Source organism: Trachemys scripta, chromosome 3 (assembly GCF_013100865.1).
Source record: "Trachemys scripta elegans isolate TJP31775 chromosome 3, CAS_Tse_1.0, whole genome shotgun sequence".
Taxonomy (NCBI): domain Eukaryota; kingdom Metazoa; phylum Chordata; order Testudines; family Emydidae; genus Trachemys; species Trachemys scripta.
This window is the reverse complement of record NC_048300.1, coordinates 58862578-58884941: the sequence shown is the minus strand read 5'-3', so window position 1 is coordinate 58884941 and position 22364 is coordinate 58862578. Positions and strand designations below refer to the sequence as shown.

The window sequence follows — 22364 nt, the reverse complement described above, 5'->3', positions numbered from 1 at the left end:
GTTTTCTAATATGCAAACTCTGTTCTGATGCTGTGGGATCTTAATGTCAACAATGGTCTGGTCTGGGGCTCTTTTACATTTGAAAGACTGATTCTAAAATAGTGAACTAATGTTCACCATTTGGCATTTTTAGAACACTAAAACATTTTTTTGAGGCATGTAAATACAGTGGACACACTTTCAAAAAGTAGGAAATTTTAAAAGGTTTTTTTTCAATGCTGTCTTCTGTCTTTCTAGTAAACAGCAGAATCTTTGAAAATGGTGGAATTTAAGGGCTCCTTCTCTATTACCATTTTACAGATGCAAAGATTGCAACTTGGATATGGTAACATAATGAGTCAATGGAATGAATAGCTGGTTTTCAGTCTTCCAGACCATGCTTTCATCACACTACTACTATTACCAAAATCAGAAATGTAGATGACATTAGGGAGTTCTGCTGTTAGATATTTACTTATAACTCTTTTAAGGTAAGAAAATTCATTTAAATGTTGTGGGGTCTAGGGAAGGTACACAATGAAGTTGTGTTGCAGCCTGTTCACACATTGTTCTAGCAGAACCCGGGAATTATTGACTTACTGTAGAAGAGCATTTGACCAAAAGCTTGCATGATATATTTATCAGGGGGTAGCCATGTTAGTCTGTATCCACAAAAACAACAAGGAGTCCGGTGGCACCTTAAAGACTAACAGATTTATTTGGGCATAAGCTTTCGTGGGTAAAAAAAAAAACCTTCACTTCTTCAGAAAGCTCCATATAGACTCTGTCTCTTTGATCGACCAAACACTGCAAAAAAAAGCTAACTGCAAAATCTGCTTGATTCGGATGGCCCAACAGCTAAGACTGCATGTACCAAACGATTTAACATGTGGAAATCCCAGTTTCTGTTTTAGACCACCTGCATATTTTGAATTCTGTGCATTTTGGTAATGGTTTTTAATGGCACCAGTCTGTCATCAATAGGACCCATAAAACCTTCTGCTGGTCATTTTCAGTTGAATTTGTATTCCAAAAGCAGTGTGGTTTATTTGGAAGAACTAGAATGTCTTTCAATTGCTTCGGAGCAGCAATTTCCACATTTTTCCTGCCTCCTCTTGTCTGCTTTGATGAAGAAACCGTTACAAAAAAAATAGACATGCTCAGTTACCACACAAAATGGAGCAAGTGAGAGTTCTTTGTGAGCTAATTAGTTTGTCAAATCTGCTAGCAGATTCTAATGAATAAAGAATACAGTTCTGAATGTAGGACATCCTAGGGCCACAATTGCTAAAAGTGTATAATTGTTACGTAGACTCTGCTGCAGTGTAGCTGCTCTAATCTGCCAGTGTTTCAAGATTAAGTTTCTGGGGAATGACATTACTGAATGATAGGCTGACCAGACAGCAAGTGTGAAAAATCGGGACGGGGGTGGGGGGTAACAGGAGCCTATATCAGAGAGAGACCCAAAAATCAGGACATCTGGTCACCCTACTGAATGATGATTTTTTTGTCAGCCTTTTGTGCCCAGTTTCAAGCAGGAAGGTTTATCAGTTGGGTGTAAAAATGAATAGCCTTTCAGAAAAAACCCAACCTTGCTGAGTGTGCAGGCTGAACAAATAAATAGCTTTGGGAGATGTAGTGTGGGGCACTGTTAGTTATATTGTCATTAGGGGTCTGTCAGGACTTTCATTATACAGGTTAATTTTTAAAGTTTTAAAATTCACCTGTAAATACTCTTTGTGGATGAAACTTAGTATGCAGCACAGCCCAAAAGCAAAATATTTATACCTGTTTTGCAGGGGGAAAATAAATCAGATGAGAATTTTTGACTTGTAGGATGTTAATACATTTCTTAATTTCTATTATTATAACTTTAAATTGACTTTTTTAATGGGTTTTGCAGATCACCGGTGTAGAATATGGAGTGTAACCATAAGATATTTTGTTCCACTGCTCAAGGGTTGTAGGTACTTCCATTTCTGAGATGTGTACAATACAGCTTAACTTTTGTGCAGTGCTTTGCATATAAATCAGTCGCAAAACATTTTTTATCTGATCTCTACTTTCTCCTTGCATTTGCAGATAGAGAGCATTTAGTGCAGGCAGGATGTACACCATCAGTGCCCAACTTTCCCTAGCCAAAGGGTCAGATTGGTACTCAGACAGGAGCTCAAGTAGGGTTACCATATTTTAAGTGTCCAAAAAGAGGACACTCCACGGGGCCCCGCCTCCAGCCCCGCCCAACTCCACCCCTCCCCCCAAAGTCCCCGCCCCAACTCCGCCCCCTCCCCTGCTTCCCGCGAACATTTGATTCGCGGGAAGCCTGAAGCAGGCAGGTAAACTGGGTGGGGGGAGGAGGCGCGGCCCAGTCTACCTCCCACCCCAACCGAGCGGCTCCCTCCGGCGGCCAGCCCCAACATCTCCAGCCTGGCTCGGCTCGGGCCCTGGGGTGCCGGCCCCGGGCCAGCCCCCGGCCCGCCCCAGCACTGCCGGTCTGGCCCAGCCCCCGGCCCAGCACCAGCAGCCCCCGGCCCAGCACCCCCGGCTCTGCATGTCCCTATTTTCCCGGACATGTTCATCTTTTTGGGATTTCCCCCTGGAAGGGAATTTGAGGCCCAAAAAGCCGGACATGTCCGGGAAAATCCGGACGTATGGTAACCCTAGCTCAAGGGCCATGCTCAAAGTGAATGAAACATAGTTGCCAACAGTTCTCATTTGACCAAGACATTCCCAGGGTTTCAAAACCCATCTGTGACAACTGCTATCCCTGCCAGCGTCTCAAGACTATGCTGTTGCAACAGGTGAAATTTTTTTCTCTGAACTGCTTCTTGCTAGGCCGGAGCCCCTCAGTCCCGGGCTGAATTCCTCTCTAGCTCAGCACAAGAAGATCAAGTTTCATGCCCCTGGCAGCTCACTCTCTGGCCCTGTCTAGATTAGGAATATAGATGGTTTGAAAATATTAGATAGCATGATTTTAAATATGATTTTGCAGCTACTCTACACACAGGTAACTCCTTTACAAATAGATTAGCTGGCTGGAGATACTGTATATAGGGATAGGCTAACTGGGAGCCTAAGGGGTGATCACAACTAGCTAATAAGCTTTTTAAAAGAGTTCAGCTGTGTTTTTGAAAGGAGATAAGTGTTAAGTAACATGTTTTTAAATACTACCTATTTTCTTAGTCCAGGTAAGCCCTGTGTCTACACTGGGTGCTAAGTGGTGGTTAAAAATATGTTGACGTGTATCGGCTAACACTGTTTAAAAACACCTTTCATTTCCCCAACCTAGACATGTCTTATCTGTTCTCTCCCTCAGTGGCTCCACCTCTGTTATGGACTGATGAGCTGCTACCAGGATAGGAACCTGTGCTGGTTGGGGGGCCTAGGAGAATCCCTGGGCACAAAAGGGCAGGAGGGGCAAGATGCGGGTGGGTGGAAGGCCATAAGCATCGGGAGAATAGCAGAAGCTGTGAGGAGCAACTCTTTAACACAGCAGTTCTCAAACTTCATTGCTCTGTGACTGCCTTTTGACAACAAAAATTATGACATGACCCTGGGGAGGGGGGGAGGGCGGTCAAAGCTAAGCCTGTCTGAGCCCTGCCAGCCCAGGCGGGGGGTCCAAAGCCCAAGGGCTTCAGCCCTGGGCAGGAGGCCTGTACCTTAAGCCCCGCCATCCAGGGCTGAAGCCCTCGGGCTTCGGCTTCAGCCCGGGGCCCCAGCAAGTCTAACTCCAGCCCTGGTGACCCCATTAAAATTGGGTTGTGACTCATTTTGGGGTCTCAACCGACAGTTTGAGAACTGCTGTGACTTTTCAGATAAGCAGAACCATCTGGGGAGAGTTGGAGGGTTTCATATGCATTCTTAGCATTTTAATTTGTTGTTCTCTGCCTTTTCCTCGCACCTTTCCAAAAGCAAAGCAACCTGAAATTAATCAAAATGCAAACATAACCTTGCAGTAGCCCCCAGACCCCATTTTATTTGGAGAATTGTCCCTTGCAATTTATTTGAAGTATTAGCAAATTATGATGAAATGGAGTAGATTGCAAACTCTCATCTTTCATATAGATATGCAGCAGCCCATGGAGGCTACAGGTCTCGACATGCAATGATCTGCCTTGATATGAGTGGCCCAGCTGCTTGGCTAGATCTGGAACGTTGCTTGCAAGGACCTGTGGTTTCCCCAGTTCTCATCTATTTTAAAGATGAGAGCCCTGTCTCCATAGGAATCCATGGGCTGTTTGACTGCTTCTTATCTACAGACGGAGTACAGCTGGGGTGAATGAGCCAAGTCTGAGACATGGAGGAAAAGGTTAAGGACCGAGAGGCCCAGGGAATAAGGTGGTTGTCCTGTATAGCTGAATGTTAAATCTAATATTTCCATATTTATTTACTTGTATAGCATTAGCAGTATGCTAGGTACTTTATACAAGTATAAAGACATAGTACCTGTCCTAAATTGCTTACAGTCTAGGTACCATAAGCATGGTATGTTAGAGAAAAGACATGGAAAGGTGAGGAAAAATAAAAGAATTACAAGGTATGTTTCTGGAGAAAATTAAGCTGAGGTTTTTACTTGGTGCGGGAAGGGTGAAAGTTTACCTGCAAGCAGTTTGCATTGCCAGTACTTTTCTAAACTTTTCTTCACAATTTTTTAGGACACTTCTGTGTTCACTGAGGTTATCTGCTGGATCTCATAATGAAGTCATGATCCAGGGATGATGTATTCTGTCGCTACAGTTGAAATGTATGATTATTTATGACGAAGTACACTATGACTTCACTGCAGTCTCTGTAGAGGGTGAGGGTGGAGTGAGAGGGAGGCATTTCTATACTCACAATTTTATTTTTTCTTTTGTCATATTTGCTAAATAGCAAAGTTGGGGGAAAACATTTATATTTTTACTTTATATCTTTGAGTTTTCTCCAGTATAAATAGAGTATATAAGGAGTATTCTCTTGTTTTAAGGGAACTTAACTGTACATAGCTTGGCAAAAAGCAGATAAAGTGGGATGATTATGATGATTGTCTGCCGCGGTTTGAGAAGTAGTGTAGAGGATGGAGGATTACTCATAGTTTGAAATATTAGAAACAGCAGCAGTGTGATAGGAAAATTGTAGGTTTAGGTGTTAAATCCCTCACTTAACTGGTGTCTAGGTACTGGAGCAATCATCCAAAGAGATGGCTTAGGGCTTGTCTGCACCGTGTCATGTTAAGGACTATGGGGGTGTGAACTGCAGAGCACACCAAAGTGTTGCTCTTTAACTGCCCTCTGAGGATGCTACTGACACAAACTAAAAGGTACCTAGTTGACATTAACAGAGTCATCTTTCAAACAGGACTATGCTAACGCAAACTAGGTACCTTTTCATTCTTGCCAGCATGTCCATACAGGGCAGTTAAAGCGCAACACTTGGGTGTGGTCTGCAAGTCATGCGCCTGTAATCTGCACTGCACTGCAATGTAGATGTAGCCCTAGACACCATCAGGAAAGGTATTTAAATAGCGGGCTAGATAAAATGTTCAGAGAAAGTAATATATAGGCAACGCCTGTTTCCATCAGGCAGGCTTTACGCTAGCTTACGGTCTCTAAAATTTCCCACAGTTGCTGCCACCAGTTCAGCTCCATTAGTGGGAACAATGGCAGGGAGCACTGGTGCAGACAAAGTGCCAGGCATCCATCACAGGCATTTTACTCATGTTTATGTAGGGCTGCTCAGAACAAGGTTAGACCATACTGTGCTTACAATGCTGAAGGACAACCAGAAGCCCTATCTACTCTAACACTCCCATCATTGCTACCCTAGTGGAACTTTACAGGTCACAATGGGAAACATTTTTCACAAAACCATAGTGTAAATATTCTTATAGTTGGATTGGATAACCCAGGGAGTCTCTTCCAGGTCTTACCTCATCAGATGCATACTTTCTCCACACTTTGTTTTAACTGTTTATACAACAGCATGAATGTTAAGTGTTCGACTGTCAAACACACAAGTAAACTTTGGATGCTCTGTTAGACCAAGATCCTTGGAACAAGGACTGTCGTCGTCTTTGTGTAGTGCTAAGCATTCTGTCAGTACTTGTCAATAACAAGGAAATTCTAAAGTGAAGTTTCAAATCTGGGATAAATCAAAAACCTTAAGGCTACTTCAGCATTTTATTCTACAGCATATGCATGGAATCAGTTGGAGTGATGTTAACCCAGACCGTGTACTCATTGCATTTTGGACTGTTTTCATTTTTTTCTCTCAATTCTGCTGCTTCAAGCAGAAAATGAAGTGAGTAGCCTTCGTACCTCATTCCACTTTCTCAACCTTGTTTTTGATAGATTTCCAAAAGAAGCAGCCAGATGATGACTCCACTCCCAGCACAAGCAACAGCCAATCAGATTTGTTCTCTGGAGAAACAAACAGTGACAACAGCAATACCTCTCTAACTACGCAGACTGTTAACTCCAACCAGCAACTTTCGACAGAACTGAATGTAACTTCGCTGAGTAAAGAGGAATGTAAGTGCATGAGCCTTGAGGAGGGAAAAACAGGAAACCTAAACATCTGCTCTTTTCTCAGTGCCATTTGTCACTGTCTCTTACTAGAAAGAGATGACCTCTCTTTTGGGGAGGAGGGAGTTAGAAAATGATTGTGAAACTCACACAGTTGGGTTTAATCAAAAATGAGCAAACAAAAAAGGGGCCACTTTGATTTTAGAAACAATTTTTATACTGATGTACAGCTGTTTGAGCTTTAGTCCTGCTGATCTTGATTGACTCTAAGACAATTTTACCCATTTTTATGAAATTTTGTCCCTACATTACTACAGGTAAACTATTGTTTGTGGTGGCTTAGAAATCAGAATTTTATCAATTTGGTCCATATATCATTATTTTAAAACCTTTTAAAAATGGCTATATGCAGTATTGACTATAACATAGGGTTTGTTAAACTGGTGGTAAATCTCTCACAGAACTGACTGTGGGATGATCTTTGACCCCATCTCCCTGTTCACGGTTCTCTGTCTGTTTATAGAACTCTTACAGGCTAGAATCCTATCTAAAGGCAGAGGTAAAATGTTCAGACTTGGCATGATAAAACTCTGGGCTAATGTCTGCCTTCTTTCAGGAAAATTTATTCTAAATTTCTGTATGAGTTAATGCTGTGTGTAATATATTGAGTTAAAAATGTTCCAATACGTTACACTCGTAAATAATGTGTGATTCATAGTTTCATTTTCTTCAGACTAAAGTCTTACTTTTCTGAAAGGTGGGCTATGGAAAGAATCTCTCTTGCTCTTAATACCCTGATATCTAATGAATGACAAATACACATGCACATTTCAAGGAGAACATATTTATATCCACATCTTTTTTAGTAGGGAAGATGCTGGAGATGCCAGCGTTCTTAAACACTTTGAGTTCTTATTTATAGTAGTTGCCTCAAAGTGCCAGGGTTGAAGGAGCTTTGATACATTACCTTTGTTGGGTTTCAGTTTTGTTAGTTTGAGTGGTTTGAACAAGGCCATATGTATCCGTATGGATTGGTCAAGTAAAATATATTCCCTCACTCACCTTGGCTCTCTAATATCCTGGGACCAACATGGGTACAACAACTCTGCATACAAGTATGGGATTGTGACAGTTTATTTGTACTACCTGTAACATAAATTTTAATTAAAATTAGATGGTACTATGCTATAAATACAATATTTGGGTACCCTGTCAGTACTATGGCAGGCAGTAATGAGCACTTCCTATTAGTTAAACTCCAAGGCACTCTGATATCAGTTGCTGTAATAAGAGTTAATTTGCAATGTGACTATTGTTGTCTTTCCTTCACACACACAGTTGCTGGCGGCCACCATCCCATCACTTCCCTCCGTCCAGCGCTTCTCCACGGAAAAACCTGTGGGGTGCTGTAAAAGCAGTTCTTACAACACCTTTCCTAGAGAATTCAACAACACGTTGGGCCTTCACAGGTCTGGGGCCTTCAATCCCCTGCTCACTCATAACCCAAGATCTACCATTTGGTGATACAGGGCACTTCTTCCATGCTGCTGGGCCAGGTTTTGTGAAAATGTTTTCATTGAGACTTGAGTTGGATTACAAGGAATGTGTGTGGGTGGGGGGAGGGGGGAATTAAAGAAATAAAATGTTTTCCCTCCCTAATTGCTACACACTCATCAATGGATGCTCCAAGGTGACTGATATTAGGCAGCACAGCCAGTAGAGCACTTGAAAATATTACCCATAAAAAAAATTCTTTACACCTTCCTGCTGGGATGGCTTTAGTTTAAGTGCAAAACAGTGGTGAGATTTATTTACAGTTCCAGCTAGCTCTCTTCCCCTCCTCCCCACCTCTCTAATGAAGCTCAGACTAGTGTCATTTATCAGAGATAATTATACAACAGATGGAGCTTTTCTGATGGATAATGGTCTCAAAGTGGAAGGTTCTTTCCCATAATGAAGAATACCCAAACTTTAAATGTTTTTTTTTATTTTAATTTAAAGGTGGCTTTTTCTGTGTATTACTTATTTTATACCTAGTTCTATAAAGCATACACCTCTCTCATTACAGCAGTGTTCTTAGAAGATTGATATTTTGCAGTACAGTATGATGATGTACAGCTGCATGCTGTACTGAATAGAATTGCAGTAATTCACCAGGAATCAGTGTATGGGATCATTAAGTTAATCCCTATCAAAGTGTGAAAAGATTGGAGTGCTCAGAAGTGTTCTCTTACAGGAACTGCTCAGGCTGCAGTCTCTCTGCCCGCTCCTTCCTTTTCATGTCTTCTAAATCAGTCCCACATCGAGGCATTTGCCATGGTTGTTGAGTCTGCAAGATAAACAGATTGAACAAAACTGCAGCAAGTCATTTGGGTAATTAACAAACTCTGTTCATCATGTAATAACAAGTAAAGAGAACCATACACATCTTCTATGATAAGATTCATATTTTATCTGAAGAGAGAGGTGGTTTTGGGGTGGGTTTTTTTTTGTTTTTTGTGTGTGTCTTTAAGGGAGTCTTTTATCCTCTAAATATGCAGTGAATGGTCTAGGAAGGAAGTTCCTAGGGTTAGATTTTGCAGGAGTTCAGTTTGTGACAATATTTAAATGCCCCCTTTTTTTTTTTTTTTTTTTTGTAACTCTGATTACTTTTCCTGTGAGAACCACATTTAATTTCTAGCGTCTTGTATACAGAGCCAGATTACTGCAGGTTTCCATCTCCTGCCACATCAAGGTTGGAACAGTCACCTGACCACTGGAAGGCGGTTCTGATAGTTTTGGGTTCAACCAGTTTGCTGATTAATAATTCTCTTGCAGATTGAAGGTAGCTCTTTGAGGGTTGCAGACTGCATACAGTAATACACTCAGAGCAAAGGCTTTGTGACTAATTTAATCACTTATATTTCGAGTACATGAAGCACTACATTTCCTTTATGAGATGCAGTTACAACTTTGAGGGGAAAACAGTTTTAAGATCTTTTTTTAGTTGTTACTGCATTTTTCTCACTGGCATCTTCAGGCTTATCAACACAGTTTTTATATCGATTTACCTATATTGGTCTAGAAACTTAGTCAATTTACTGAAATAGGCCGTACAGATCTAAGCACTTTGATAACAGTATAACTTTGCCTGCATTATGTCAAGTATCAGAGGGGTAGTGTTAGTCTGTATCCACAAAAACAAGGAGTCCAGTGGCACCTTAAAGACTAACAGATTTATTTGGGCATAAGCTTTTGTGGGTGAAGTGAGGTTTTTTTTACCCACGAAAGCTTATGCCCAAATAAATCTGTTAGTCTTTAAGGTGCCACTGGACTCCTTGTTGTTTCTGCCTGCATTGGGGTTGCACAGATTTAACTATATCTGTTTCTAAACAGATATAGTTAAATCAGTAAAAAAAATTTGTAGATCAGTTCTTCTAAATCTGGATACTTCTGTTTTATCCCCCTTTCCACCCTTTGTTTAGGCTGTCATAACATTACTTGGCCAGCACAAGCATAGGATTTGTCTGTTGCTCTGGAGATGTCTAGCTGGACTTCTTGGCAGGTGGCTATCTGAAGTTAATCTCGGGGGGGGGGGGCACTGAAGGAGGCTTTTTTCCTCCTAAACACAATCTAAAAATCTGCTTATTAAGGTAAGGTTCTCTGTATTTTGGTAAAGAAAAGGTCACACTAGATATGGAACAATTTCACTTAATTTCCGCCCTTCATCTCCTCCTTTGGGGCTGTCATATTGTTTTCCTTTTTCTATACAGGTGGAGCTAAAGCTGACACTATGCAGGCTTAAAGATAACTCTAACTTGTAATAAGACAGGAAAAATGTCAGTGTGAAAAACTCTGACTTTGGCAGCTGGATCAGGTTTGATATTTCAGTAGTTCTTAGTTTCAGATGACATGGTTTTATTTTAATTATGTGCTTAACTTCTTCCTGGCCTTCTTTGAATTTACAAATGCCGTAATCAGAGAGGGAAGAGAGGAATTGTTTTTGTTTCTAGAACAATTAAATGCACTAGATTCCAATGCTTAAGATGGTTTTTAATTAAGATATGCAAATAAACTTTCTACCAGATGCATATGCCTCTGATGTGGTAGTGCAGATACAGAACAATAGTTAAAGGTTTAGGCCAGAAGTTTCAGTGGTGGCCACTGACTGTGCCTCAATTTTTATGTGCCCAACTTTAGATGCTTTGGTTTGATTTTCAGAGGTGCTGAGCGTTCATAGTTCTTAGTGGTTCCTCAGCACATCAAAAATCTGGCCCTAGGTGTATCAAGCTGTACACACAAAGTCACTTTTGAGTGTTTGATTGCATGACTCATAAAATAAGTTTTCTGTGTAGTACTCATGCTAGTGATGTTACTCTTAAACGAAGCATTTTTGGTGTGCTAGAAGTAGTGAAGCAGCCTTTGTAAGTGTGGAAGTATTCCAGGGAGTTTAAATGTACTTGGGTTTCATGTACTGTGGCTGAAGGCCAGGGTTCTCTATCAGCTTTATCAGAAGAGTGAGGTGTGTTGTTTTTGCCTGTTCTCCCAGTGCAACTGTTGGATGTTCAGATTGAGCTTCTTAGTGTGGGGACTTGCCTAACCACTGCTTTATAAAATGCCATGCATACCTACTGTGCTTGAAACGCAATGACTATTTTCATTATTTCCATGCTCCCAATGAGAATCGAATCCCAGTCATTCCAGGTCTTTCAGGATTTCTGTGTGAAGAATGCACACAAATGCACACATCCTTTTCTGCGTGTCTTCTCTCTGACAGCACCGGACAAAACCAAGGTTCCCAATTTGTAAATGCTTCAGGTTTTTGCCTTTTGCTTGAGTAAGGCAAAATTGATAAACTGAGTCAGACATGACCGCTTTCCACTGTATACTGTTACAAATTATTTATATTACTGTTGTATTACTTGGTCTGTACACACAGAAGTAAACATTGGCCCTGAATTTCAAAAGTGGCCAGAGATTTTTGGGTGCTTCCGTTTCTGGATGCCCAATTCAAGACACTCGAAAGGGGCCGGATTTTGAGAGAGCCAGGTGCTCATCACTTTCCTAAAATTGGAGGCCTTTAAAGTGTCTCCAAATGGGCGCACACAAACACTAGTCCGTATTGCTAATCTTGTCTATGGTCCTTGCCCTGAAGAATTTGCAGTCAAATATTGTGAGCAATATATGAAGAGTGGGGAGAGACAAATATGTTAATTTGTATATACTTCTGTAACGTGTTAACTGTGTAAACAAATATAGTCCTTCCCTACCCCTCACTACTTCTCGGCCAAGCAATCAAGAACTGACTGATTTCTGGAAGGTGATTGTGAGGAAGAATTTTGCCCTACTTTGTAGTATAAAATTGCAAATCCACAAATCTGACTTCTCCCACAGCAAATTTCTTGCCTTTTCTCTAAAAGGAATGCAACAACTATTAAAATTGTGCTGGATGCAACAATGGCCTGTTATATAACATGGTTATTACTGTAATTAATTGCATCCCCACTCATAATTGACAAAAAGCACAAATAAACAGTGGCCATAAGAAACAATATATGAAGTTTTTCCTGTGAACACACAAGATCAACTGGCATCAGCCCACATGCTGATACTTAAGTTAATATATCTGGGAATTGGCCTAAGACAGCGGTTCTCAAACTGTGGGTCGGGACCCCAAAGTGGGCCATGACCCCGTTTTAGTGGGGTCACCAGGGCTGGCTTAGACTTGCTGAAGCCCAAGCCCCACCACTTGGGGCTGAAGCCTTAGGGCTTCAGCTCTGGGTGGTGGGGCTTAAGTTACAGGCCCCCTGCCTGGGGCTGAAGCCCTTGGGCTTCAGTCATCCCTCCCTCCCCCCCTCACAGGTTGGTGGGGCTTGGGCCCCCCATCCTGGGTTGCGGGCCTCGGGCAGGCTCAGGCTTTGGTCCCTCCAGGATTGTGTAGTAATTTTTGTTGTCAGAAGGGGGTTGCGGTACAATGAAGTTTGAGAATCCCTGGCCTAAGGCATTCTCATCAGAGAGCCCTTGAATATACTTCTAGAATATACTTCTCTAGTTAATGTTTGTCAGTGCTGTAGTCTGCTGACTTTTAGGGCACATTGTAAGGCCCAGTTGTTCTCAGGCTTTTTGACTGAACTAGATGATTGTGAGAGAGGTGGAACAGTTTAGTTAGGGGATGATGCTTTAGTGTGTGTGTTAAAATGGATGCACAATGTCTAGCACATCATTAAAATGTAAAGTTAAACATCGTTCAATCTTTCACCTTTAGATGGCAGCAAACATTCTTCTAATTTTAGCACAATCAATTTTTCCCGCTTAATTTGAGAATAAATACCATCTGCCTGGAAAATAACCCATATGCTCTCAAAATTGAAAACTGATGGAATTATGGGAGAGTAGGTTGAACATTTTTTTGTTAGAAAAATGAGATTTGAGTTATAGGCTCCTGGTTTGGGGACTCAACGCAGAACAAATAGAACTAGAAATTTGAAGCAAGTGTAATGTACATGTCAAGCCTTGCCTCTGCTCGGTCTATGGGCAGTCCAAACCTGCCTTGTGCAAATTATGGCGGTAGGATCTTCCATGGGTTCTGCTTTTATCTCTAGAATCCAAGTTTCATTTAGAGTTCGTAGGTCTGTCTTCTCAACATATCGTGCACTGTTGCTTTATGCCTTAAGTATGTAGATGGGCTGAGGAGATGGCACATAGGACTGTGAAATGAGCTCCTTCTTATGTCAGTGACATGTTAATTTTTAAGTGTAATTAAAACCAGCAAAATGCTACCAGTGTTGTTTCCTCCAATTTATACAAATCATACAGTGCAGATTTGGCAATACATTCTGTGTCCTCATTCGCCTTGGACTGTGGGACTGCTGAGCCCTCCAAAACCCATTAGCTTGGAGTATCAACTGTGATGCTAATTTCAAGCTACAGGCCTCTGACAGGCACTGCATTTACACAGACATCCACAGGCAGGGACGCACCCAACTGTGCTACATGAATGGTTTCCCAGCCGCTCCTGAACTAACGGTAGAAAGGCTCCAGCCAATTCCCGCAGCTCCCTGGTCTTGCACTGGTCAGAAGCTTGGCCAGTGTAAGTTCATTACCTAGTTCACAACTTCTTCATAGGAAAGTGGACATGCGGGGTAGGCAATAGGGGCCAGGGGCACCAAAATACAAGTTTGCCCAAGATGCCATTTTTCCTAAGGCCGGCCCTGCAGAATACCTTGCTATAAGCTCTAAATATGCCTACCACACAGCAGCAGTAAAGACTTCCTCTTTGAAGACTTTCATATAAATAAAAATCCACCAAGGTGAATTAGGGCTAACTCATTAAACGCCGCTAAAATATTCATGTCTAACCCTTTTATCTATGCTTAATGGGAGTGTAACCTAAAGAAATGTCTTCACTGCAGATGGGAGCATGTCTCTCAGCCTGGGCAGACAAACTCGTTCTAGGAGGGCTTGAGCAGTGTACTAAAAATGGCTGTGTGGATGTTGTGACTCAGACTGTTAAGCCTAGGGGGTCAACTCGGGTGGGATTGAGAGCCCAAGCTGCAGCTTGAATCACAACGTCTATCTGCCCGAGAGGCTCGTTCCTAGTGGCAGTGTAGACATACCCAAATGTACTGTGCAGCTTACTCATTCGGCAGCACACATGCAGTTCTTACAACTCAGCACTGTCTTTCTCCAGGAAAACATTCAATCTCCGCAGACTAAACTTGCACAAATTTAGATTCCCTCTAGTTTATATCTTTATGTATTTGTGCCACTAATCGATGATTCTTTTCAAACTTGATTATACAGATAAATTAGGTAAGTCACTACCGATTAAGGAAATGCACAACTAGATTTGTGGTTGGCAAGTTTCCGAAGCACTGGTCTTCGCAGTAATGCAATACCCTCAATATATTTCCTGAAGTTTCACAAAATCCCTATTGACTATACTAATATCCCAAGAAATCCTTAGGTTGCTAGATACCCCCTCCAGGGAGTGCACATGCTTTCAGCATCTAAGTAGGAACTTTCTGGGATGCTAGCTCCCTTCTAGCAGTGAAAGGTCAGACCAAGCTTCAGATGTACACTGCCCGTTTAGAGCACTGTGAACAGGAGATCTGGAAACTTTGTTCTCCTATATCCTTTTCACTTCATGGTCATGTTTGTTCACTATTTTAGTTAGCATGCTTTGAGTCTATTCATGGTTCTTAAAGTTTTAAAAAATGTATTACTTTAGTATTAGGCTGTCTGCCATTGCACAGTTGGGCTGGTTTCAATCCACTGCGTATATCCCCTGCGGGTTGGTAGACCAGGAAAACCACTCTGAGAAATCCCCAGGACTGAGTCAGCACATCAGATTGAATATTCTGGGTTCAAAAACACTGCTTCCTGTAATGGCAGAAAGAGAGGTTACTTAGCCAGTATTTGGTTCCTTCAGTGAACTGACAGCCTAGGTTTCCCATTCCCCACCCACCTTCCCACGAACTTCTTTGGAATCTATATAATGAGTTCTGAATAACTGGGGAAAGGACTTAGTATGGGTCAGGGCTTCTGCTCCTCATAAAAATGAGCTATTGTTCAGCTATTTGAACAGTGGAGCATGTATGTAGTAGTCCCAGCAGAGGCGTCGGACTAAGGTGTCAAGAATGCATATGCTCCCAAAAGTGGGGATCTGTGCTGTGCATCTATTCTAACTACAGTTATTATGGTACAATGAGTAGTCTGTCTTTCCCCTGAGATAGCACGTTGTCATCACTTAACAAATAATACATAATAATCTCCTTTGATATTTTTAAGTTTGTTTTACATTTGTCAGGATCTCTAATTTTAAATAAAATTATTCTGGTGAGGAAGCTATTGTACGTGCTTGTAATATTAGCGTATTAAATTAATGTTGACAAACAAGAAAAATACAAACTTTGGTATCTTATAGATCCACTTTAAAGAACATTCTAGCAAGTACCTTAGTCACTAGATATTTTACATTAGTGGATTTTTTTAACCTTTATTTTTAATATTGAGGCCCAAAATTGTTTGTCTGAGGGTAGTATTTTGACACACTAGTATGTTTAGTTATGCAAAGGTAAATCAGCCACCAGATTCTGATGGAGTGAAATTGACAAGGTATTTAAAAGGGATTATGCGTTCCTAATTAGTCCACTGTGCCTGTAGATGGAAATTAATTATATTGTTATGTAAATGTCATGCTAATTAAGAGAGAATATTGAAGGTGTAATAAATCTGCAAAAGAAATAGGTAAGTTAACTATTTTTTGTTTTTATTAATATTTCATAGAGAGTTACAAGAGAAGCTGGTAGAGAAACGTTTGATTATTGAGCTACAGACAATTTTTATCTGACTGCTTCAAAATCCATTTTTCCTAATTGATGTCTTTATTGCACTATATTAACTGCAGCAGTGGGCTAGTTGATACCAAGAGCCAACAATAACCAGGCATTGCAAATGTATTAACAAGACCATATATGTGTATGTATATACTTTAGTGTTTTCAAGGTTACAAAGTGCTTCTCTTCTGTAGTTGCCCTCCCTTTATTTTGAATGCCGGACTGTGCAAACCCAATGACATTGAAAACACTTGTGTTTTCATAGTGAGTATTGCAATATTTGAAGCCCCAGCTCCTGGAGTCGTCATATAAGGGAAGCTCAACTTTCATTTAAAAAACAAACAAACAAACAAAAAACCCTCTTCAGCCATCCCAGTCCTTCCAGCTGGAGTGCAACCTTGGTCTTCCCAGAAGCAACCCCCCTGCGGGGAGTTAATCTTCACCAGGCAGCATCTGTCACTCCCTGGGCTCTGTTAACCTCTCCTCTCAGAAAAACCAGCAAGGAGGCTCTTCCACTGCTCCCCTGCCTTCAGTCTTCTGACCCTGGCTCTCTGTCTTGGGGAGGGTAACTGGCAAACCCCTCTGCAGATCTCCTGGCTTCAGCCTTCTTAAGGCCTCTGGATCCAGCTCTCCAGCTTGGAATTCCAGCAGGCAAGTCCCTCTGCTGCTGTCCTGCCTTCAGCTCTCTGGCTTGAGGAAGTCAGCCAGCAAACCCTCTCTCCTGCTTTCAACCTTGCCCCAGGAACCTCCAACAGCTTCCTTCAAGAACTTCCCACTTCTCTGATTCTCCCTGATCCTTTCTAACCCCAGGTGCTGCTCTACCTTCTTAACTGGCCAAACTAGGGCACCTCTTCTGGCACAGGGCACTGGACCTGCTTCATTTAAAGGGAGAGCAATTAAGCAATTCCAGTCATTTGGATTATGCTAAGAATTGGACAACTAGTGTTTCATGTGCAAAGTGCATTTACTGAATGAGCATTTTTTGACCCATAGTCAAACACACCAAGCACTGATTCCAGGTACTAAGATTTTGATACTTAGAGGGACGTGTTAACTTAAACCTATTTTTTGTAGCAGTTAAGTGAGGATAGTCATTTAACTTCATTTTCCTACACAAACTGTACTAATTTCAGAACAATGAAAAATACACTGCCTATTTCAAATAATATAAAGATCTCTGAGTTATTTGTCAGTATTACAATGGATTCAACATCATGGTTTCCACATAGAATTGCAGATTCAAGCCCACCGTACACAATTATGCATGACTAGTTTCAATGGTGGAACAAAAAACAGCTGTAGAAGAAAGTCCTGCAAAGGGCATGCAAACTTCATCGGTTATGAGGCACTCTGGTGTATTTGCATGCAAATCCCAAGTTATTAGTTGTTGAAGCCCTACTACTGTGCAATACAAAAAATCAGACCCATCTGAACATAATATCTAATGAGGCAATAAACAAACTCCTATTGCACTCCTGGAAATGCAAAAGAATGAGGAACAGTTGCAATTTATTCTGCTTTAAAAATGGCAAGTAAAAAATCCTATGTTTGCCTGGGTTCTGAAAGCCCCACGTGGTATAAATATTTTACTGTACAATAATCTGGGTTGATCTCATAGGCTCCATCACGGTAGAAAATCAATTTTCTTTCTATGAAAATTAAAAGAATGTAACTAAATTACATTTTTTAATGAAAAAGGTATTTCACTTGAGACCAAAGCACACGTGTATGGAATTAATTCAGTAGAACTGCACACGGTTGCATGTTGTTGACATGTAAACAATGGATGTGCACCTGCTCTTTAAAATGATCAGTGACAAATCAAATAGACCTAAAATTGAAGTTTTTGTATATTTCCAATAGCAAGATTTTTTGGTATTCGTTCTAAAAATTCTTTTACAATATAAATATCCAAAATGTTGAACTTCGTACTAGTGCTCGAGTCAGCTTGTAAAAGGCTCTTCAAATGGTTGTCAGGTCTGTCTGGGGATCCTTTCATCCCCTTTTCCAAAACACTAGTGCATTTTTTTGCATCTTGGACAATAGCATTGATAGTGTAAATTACTCTGACCTCTAACATTTTCATTTTTAATATTCTAACAAAGTCTAACACAAGTAAAGAAGCTGAATTCTTAAATGATTTCAACTTGACAGTGTTTTGTTAGATTTACATTTTGATTTACCTTGAAATCACTTTAAAGGTGACCTGCTAAGGGGGAATAAAAATTGTGCTGTTGAACTAGTTTTCCACACATTGGCTTGAGGACTCCTTGAAGGGCCAGGGAACTCAAGTGAGAACTGCTTCTTCCCTCATTTGAAAGGCTGGGTTTTGAAACCTTAAAATCTTTTGAGAGCTTTGATCCCAAGTGTTTTTTCAGAAGCTTGAGTTAAACAGATGTTCAAACACAACAAGCAGAGTTGTAGGTGGTCTAATTAAAAATGCCTTCCCCTCTCAATTGGCCATGTTTGTCACCTTTTGTAAAGTTATAATCCTATGAGTTTTTGCAATATAAACAGAGTTTGCAAGCAAGATCTGATATTTCTGTAGTAAAAACAAGTAAAATTATAACGAGAAAAATTCAGGCTGCCTTTTTATAAAACATAAAGAAGCAAAAAGGTACAGTTAGTTTCCATTGTAGGTTACTTTTACCAGTCCAGATTTGAAATGGTTTGAAAAGGGAAGACTATAATTTGTTATAGCAACAGTGCTGATTTCAGGACACGTAAATATTGGATGACTGGTAACAACTGAGGGCTTCTGTACTCTGCCCAGCAGTTTGGACTACAGGGATGTGAATAGCAGTGCACACCAAAATGTTGCACTATAACTCCCATGTGGATGCTCCAGACATGAACAAAAGGGTTCTTAGGGTATGTCTACACTACCCGCCAGATTGGCAGGCAGCAGTTGATCCAGCGGGGGTTGATTTATCGTGTCTAGTCTAGACACGATAAATAGACCCCCGAGCACTTTCCCCATCAACTCCTGTACTCCGCCGCCGCGAGAGGCACAGGCACAGCAGACGGGGGAGCGGCAGCAGTTGACTCGCCGCAGTGAAGACACTGCGGTGAGTAGGTCTAAGTACGTCGACTTCAGCTACGTTATTCCCGTAGCTGAAGTTGTGTAACTTAGATCGATTTCCCTCTCCACTCCTCCCCACTCCCTCCCCGTGTAGACCAGGCCACTGTTTGCATTAATGTAGTGCTGTTTGAAGATGGCTACATTAAATGTGAACTAAACCTTTTACTTCATGTCCGCACACAGACCCGTTATAGTGCAGGACTTTGATGTGCGTGGCAGTTCATACTCCGTAGTCCAAACTGCCTGGCAGCATAGACGTAAGCTCAGTTAGCAGCACATCCCAATACTTGGGGACAGGCTTATACTAACCCCTTGCTTTAAACTGAATTGTTGGTATTTTCGTCGCCAAAGTCTACTAGACCAGACTTAGTTTCAGGTTCTAGGTGTGTAATATCATCCAATTATCCAAGCTACAATGTATTATTACTGTCAGTTACACTTTCTGTCAATTTGTCTTGACTCAGCTATATGGTTTTATTTGTGCTTTACTGCAATACAGTGAATATACTGAATTGGGTTGTTAGTTTAACAAGATCTCTGGAGAGCTCTTCCATGATGATGCGTGTTGAAATATGGTAGGAAGCCTAAAAGCAATTTACCACCAAACAAATACCAGATGAGTGGGCAAGAGTCCAGAACCTGAAAATAAAATTTGTCCACAAAGGTAATGTAGTATATGCTTGTGTTGAGATTATACGTAAAACCAAAGCTTTGACCACTTGTGGTGATTGATGATCCCATGACACTTCTTCCATTTTGGTCAACATTGTGTCTGTATAACTTCTTCCAGCAGTTTCAGTTGGATATGCTGTTCTCTCTTCCCATCCTAAACTATTGTGTAGTTTTGTTGTGTGTTGTTCAATAGTATTGCATACCACCCAAAGAAAAGTACGTTCCCATGGTGGGAGAAGTGATTTTTAGAAATGGGACAAAATCTAGGTCTGGTGAAAGTAGGTTCAACTCATTAAAGTCTATGACATTTCATTGATTTACATAACCTGCTTGTAAAGCCCTGTGGGATGTAAATCACTATAGAAATATAATGCAAACCTCCCATTGACTGACTTCAGGGGAGCCAGGATTTCATCCCAGGGTCTTTTTGTGGATTAACCATTGAGATCCCAGCTCTGTTGGAATGTAGAATCACCTTTGCCAGTGTATTTCTCTAAAGATATTTCTAACAAAATGTTTACAGCATATATAAAAGTGTCATCCCAATATTTAATTGCAAGTCATATTCGGATATTAATGGGAAGGAAGGGGTGGAGGACAAAGAGCTGAATGAATATCGGACTCTCAACACCCTTAAACTCCCAGGACATGTGCATGTTTCAGTACCTGTATATCCCTAGACATAACTCTGATTTGGTTTATCTGTAGGAAGATGGCAAATGCTGAGTATTAATGTGTTTTGGGACTGACTTTTTATTCTCCTTTTCCAGGTGGGCCATGCACAGGTACACCTCATGTCTCATTAACTACACCAACCAAAAGATCCTGTGACTCTGGTAAGTTTTGCTTTCTACTAGGCTTTGCGTAATAGGTAGTTGTACAATTACAACAGTATACCAGGAGAATTGCAGTGGAAAATAAACCTTGGTGACCTGCAGTTGAGAGTAACAGCTAAATCATGAAAAATGGGAGGAAGCTACATTTACAACTTTGCAATTAACATGACATAACCATAGAAAAATACAAAAGTAATCCTTGGCTTTAATTGAATTTAGATGGGGCCTATGACAGTTCCACTTTAGAAGAATAGAGCAGAGTTCGTTGCACCATTCCCGATTGACCTCACAGTACATGCAAGGAGGAACTGATGTTTGCATCAATTGAGACTGGGGTAAACCTGATTTAGATCAGTTGTTGCAAACCCTTGCATGCCGTTGTCTCTATATTTGGGAGTAAGCACCGGTATTGCAGTGTACTGATGGTTGAATGGGGGCTATTCCTGAGCATAGTTAAGGACTCCCTCTTTTTCAGGGATTAGGGCATTCTTCTTCTGCAGTGACTCTTGCAGGAAACATTTCTCAGTTTGTCACTAGGTAATACGGGATACTTCTACTGTTGCCTTTTTTTCTTACCTCGTCCCCCTCTTTCAGTCATAAAAGATCAAGATGTTTCTGTCCCATTTAGATGTGAGGATGCTTCTAAACAAGAAAGTAAGTTTGCCTCTGTATCCCTTTGCCTCTATCGCTACACAAACTAAGCTTAACTGCATATGTTTTCCTTCATATAATAGCTGCTGTAATATTTAACTAAAATTTAGATTGAAGGGTAGTTAAATAACTTTCTGGATAGATGGTCTTGAAAATGATAGTGGAAAAGCACTATGTGAATGTTAAAAATGTGATCATAATTAGCATAATGGCAAGTAAGATTACAATTTGCCATGCCATATGGGAGAAGCAATATCTCCTTAGATTAGATTAAGGCAGATGGAACTATTAGACATGTTGAAAAATGTCCCATTAAACATTAAGATGTTTTTCCCCAGTAGCTTTCTTATTCCCAGTCTGTGCTAGTAATCTAGAGAGATTTTTGGTCCCTTTATTCTGGTATATTTGTCATATGCAATGTCCTTTTAGAAGCTATCAACAAAAACACAAAGAGAACTTGCTGTTTAGGTTACCAGTCTCTCTTTTAGTATAACAGCCAATTGAGTAAAGCAGATTTGTTTTGCATTGTTTGTAGTTTCCTTATTTTTCCCAAGCCTATTTTTGAAGTTGCTTTCCGTTCACTGGTCAGCAGGGCCGGCACTTCCGCTAGGCGACCCTAGGTGGTCGCCTAGGGCGGCAGGATTTGGGGGGCGGCATTTTGCCGTCCTCGGCGGCAATTCGGTGGCAGGGATCCTTCCACTCCGCGTCTTCGGGGCACTTCGGCTGTGGGTCCTTCACTCGCTCCGGGACCCGCTGCCGAAGCGCCCCTACGACACGGAGCGGAAGGACCCCCGCCGCCAAATGCTATGAGGAGCGCTGCTGCCTAGGGAGGCAAAAACCCTGGCACTGCTCCTGCTGGTCAGGGTCTGTGTGATTTAGTTGTAGTCTTTCACTCTACTGAGCCCGTTAGCCAGGAGTTAAAAGGTTACTTTCTAAAGAATAAAAAATCATAATTACTCACAAAAATACGAGCATTTTTAATTTCACATTTTTGTCATTATTTATGCTTTGCTTTACTTCTAGCATTTCTGCTAGGTTTGACAATGGCAATAAGCTAGTCAATTCCAGTTTCAAGTTCTTGCACAATGTGGGAAGGTCTGGCCTGCAAGCAATTCTCTTTGGGTGCAAGTAATACAGGAAATGTTTGGTTTTATTTATTTACTTATTTATTTATTTATAAAGCACAATTTGTAATAATTTAAAAAAATTTCTAAGTTTTGTTAAAAATACTTTTTTCAAAACTTACATTTCAAGCAAATTTTATCAGTGGTGCTTGAAGAAAAAATGGATATGTTTTCTGGGGCAGTGTTTGGGAATCCAGTTA

At 41.0% G+C, this 22364-nt stretch overlaps 1 protein-coding gene across 3 annotated transcripts in view; it reads left to right on the top strand.

Moving 5' to 3' along the window:
* Window positions 1-22364, top strand: part of ZFAND3 (zinc finger AN1-type containing 3) — a 275627-nt gene that overhangs the window by 168825 nt on the left and 84438 nt on the right. For 2 of the 3 annotated variants that reach the window (XM_034764817.1, XM_034764815.1), the window contains exons 4-6: window positions 6309-6488; window positions 20324-20389; window positions 20984-21043. In XM_034764817.1, the coding sequence (XP_034620708.1) occupies window positions 6309-6488; window positions 20324-20389; window positions 20984-21043 (306 nt within the window). The remainder of the gene's footprint in view (window positions 1-6308; window positions 6489-20323; window positions 20390-20983; window positions 21044-22364) is intronic. The other variant, XM_034764816.1, reaches the window with a different exon arrangement.